The 2,484-nt window shown below is 35.0% G+C and overlaps 1 protein-coding gene across 1 annotated transcript; it reads right to left on the bottom strand.

Moving 5' to 3' along the window:
- Positions 1 to 1,068: 1,068 nt before the first annotated feature.
- On the bottom strand, positions 1,069 to 2,043 carry LOC144559933 (beta-1,3-galactosyltransferase pvg3-like). Its single transcript, XM_078309100.1, has one exon. It carries the CDS (start codon positions 2,041 to 2,043, stop codon positions 1,069 to 1,071), a length of 975 nt encoding a protein of 324 aa, XP_078165226.1.
- Positions 2,044 to 2,484: the final 441 nt, after the last annotated feature.

Raw genomic sequence — 2,484 nt, 5'->3', positions numbered from 1 at the left:
AATATATTAATGTGTGTGTGTGTGTGTGTGTGTGTTCTAAATTGGAAACAAAGAAGAATATAAATTGGAACGTGTGTGTAAATATATATTTTTCTTATAATATGTGTGTGTGTGTGTATCCTGTACATACACACGATAACACTTTTTATTTATGTTTTTTGATATCATATTATATGTTGATATTGAATTGTTGTATGATATTTGATATTAGATTCGAATCGAGCTATTATTTGATATCATTGGTACTTAAAAATAAAAAATCATCACATCATCAAATTGTTATCAGAGGTCACGATTAAAGTTAATTAAAAATACATAATCATATAAATTTTCTATTAACATGTGTTTTAATTTTTAAATAATTATTATTTTCATTGATATATTTGTTTCTTATAATATGTCCCGTTGCAACGCACGGGTATGATACTAGTATGTATATATATATATATTAAAATCCATTTCACAGGTCAATAGGCGTAATCCATGCATCGAGTTCCCCGACGTAGATTGCCTACAATACACAATAGGTGTGGGTTCAAATATCAAAGGTACCTCACCAAATGAATATGGTCTTTTAAGTATTAATTAATTTGGGGCATTGCCTTTAGCCCTTTATAACCATATATAGAACTGATTAGGAAAAAAAAACCATTGTACCTATATTTCCCCTTATTAATTTACTGCATGATCCGCAATTCTCGAACATCACATCCTCCTTCACAGTCTGTCATATTTTCCCTTTTTTATCAAATCCATTTCACCATAACTATATAGACAGATATACAGACTAAAAGAACTAAGAAGACATACTATATAAAATTACCCTTTCTAATAAATGTAACTTACATTTATCAGACTCATTCCTTCTGTTTTTACATGAACAACTAGCATATATAACTTGCATTATATTTTCTAATACATCAATTATTAAACATTGGCAAGAAGACTCACTACATATAATGCACTTTGAAGTGAGACATCTTTTGAGCATCACATCATTGAAACACTAATCAAATAAAGATTTTAGATGAACTAAATTATAAATACAGGAATATAGTAAATAAATTCTCAATGAAAACTACGGTAGAGCTTGGAAGGTTTCAAACTATTAGTCACATTGAAGTACTCCAGAGTCCTAATCCACTTGAAATTATCCTTAAGTTGATGAATGGCTACTGTATCCGGTATAAAATAATGCTTGTAATCATTTTTCTCCGACATATTTGCATTGTAATCATACATTGCAGGCACACCGTTGTACCGGTTCTTTCCCCTTCCCCTCATATTAAACCATTTGGCTAACATCATATCTTCCGCTCCCTTTTTGTTACTCCTTGGAGTATCTGACTCGGCGATCCACTCCACCAGATCCCATGAAAGCACGTAACCGAAACCAGCCATGAAGGTGTTATGAACACCACAAATGCTGCCTTTTATATAATCACATTGCAACTCCATTCCGTAGTAAAGATCATTTCGCGGCTTGTCTTTCAAAACCAGAGCCAGATTATCTAACCGGAAGTATGCATCATCATCTGCCTTGACGACATAGTCGTAAGGTCGGTTGTGTCCAGTACCGAGCATGGATGGTAGACTGGAGAAGTAGGTGTAGGTTTTACCATTGTTTAGGTTCTCCACGCAATCGAGGATGATGATGTCGCCATATATCGTGATTTCCATTGCTAAGTGCATCTTCTCATTGTCCCCAATTGAGTTGCAGAAGATGAAGCGCACGTCCACTTTAGCAGCAGTAAGGTTGTGAGTTTGAAGGGCATATACCGAGCGGAGTAGGTGACGACGCTCATGGCGATGTGGCATTGTGAGAATGCCGAAGAACATGTTGAGGTTAGCATGACGATCAGCTGGTGGAGGCGTCTTGCTGGTGCCATTAGCAGTGGAAAATGCACTGACGAACGAGGTACAGAAAAAGGAGAGGACATGGAAGTTGTTGAAGTAAAACATATATACTAGGGTTAGAAGTGCAAGAGGGAGGAGAAGGAAAACAGTTGATGAAGGAGAGGGATGATTTTTGGTTGTTGACATGATTCCTCGCTTGGGGCTTTTAGTATATCTTTGCTAGTGATGATAAATTGACAATGTGTGGGTTGTGAATTTAATTAGTTATTTCGATCGTTATATAATCTGGACTCTTACTTGGTGCCAACTCCAAAGGTGCTAGTTGAACTTAAAATCATAAATGAGTAATCTTTTTACTTATCAAGTTATCATATTTGCATGTGGTGCATGAGAACAGAAACCCATGCGTTTACCCAACGTTGGTCAATTTTCATTCTTGGGGAACGCACGAGAAGTCGAGCTAAAACCAATTGAAATTCCATATTATATATATACAGCAATTGCATGCTGATTTATTCCCAGCTGTAATGTTTTTTTTTTTTTTTTTTGTTACATCGAAATCTCAACCAGTAATGCCGAAATTTTTATATCTACCAACAAAAAAAAATTTAACCTTGATTTTATGTA

The sequence above is a fragment of the Carex rostrata genome, chromosome 9 (genome assembly GCF_964058835.1).
Source record: "Carex rostrata chromosome 9, lpCarRost1.2, whole genome shotgun sequence".
Taxonomy (NCBI): domain Eukaryota; kingdom Viridiplantae; phylum Streptophyta; class Magnoliopsida; order Poales; family Cyperaceae; genus Carex; species Carex rostrata.
This window is presented reverse-complemented; position numbering and strand designations above follow the sequence as displayed.

Coding starts and splice junctions, on each gene's coding strand:
- LOC144559933 (XM_078309100.1), bottom strand. CDS start 2,043: ATGTCAACAACCAAAAATCATCCCTCTCCTTCATCAACTGTTTTCCTT.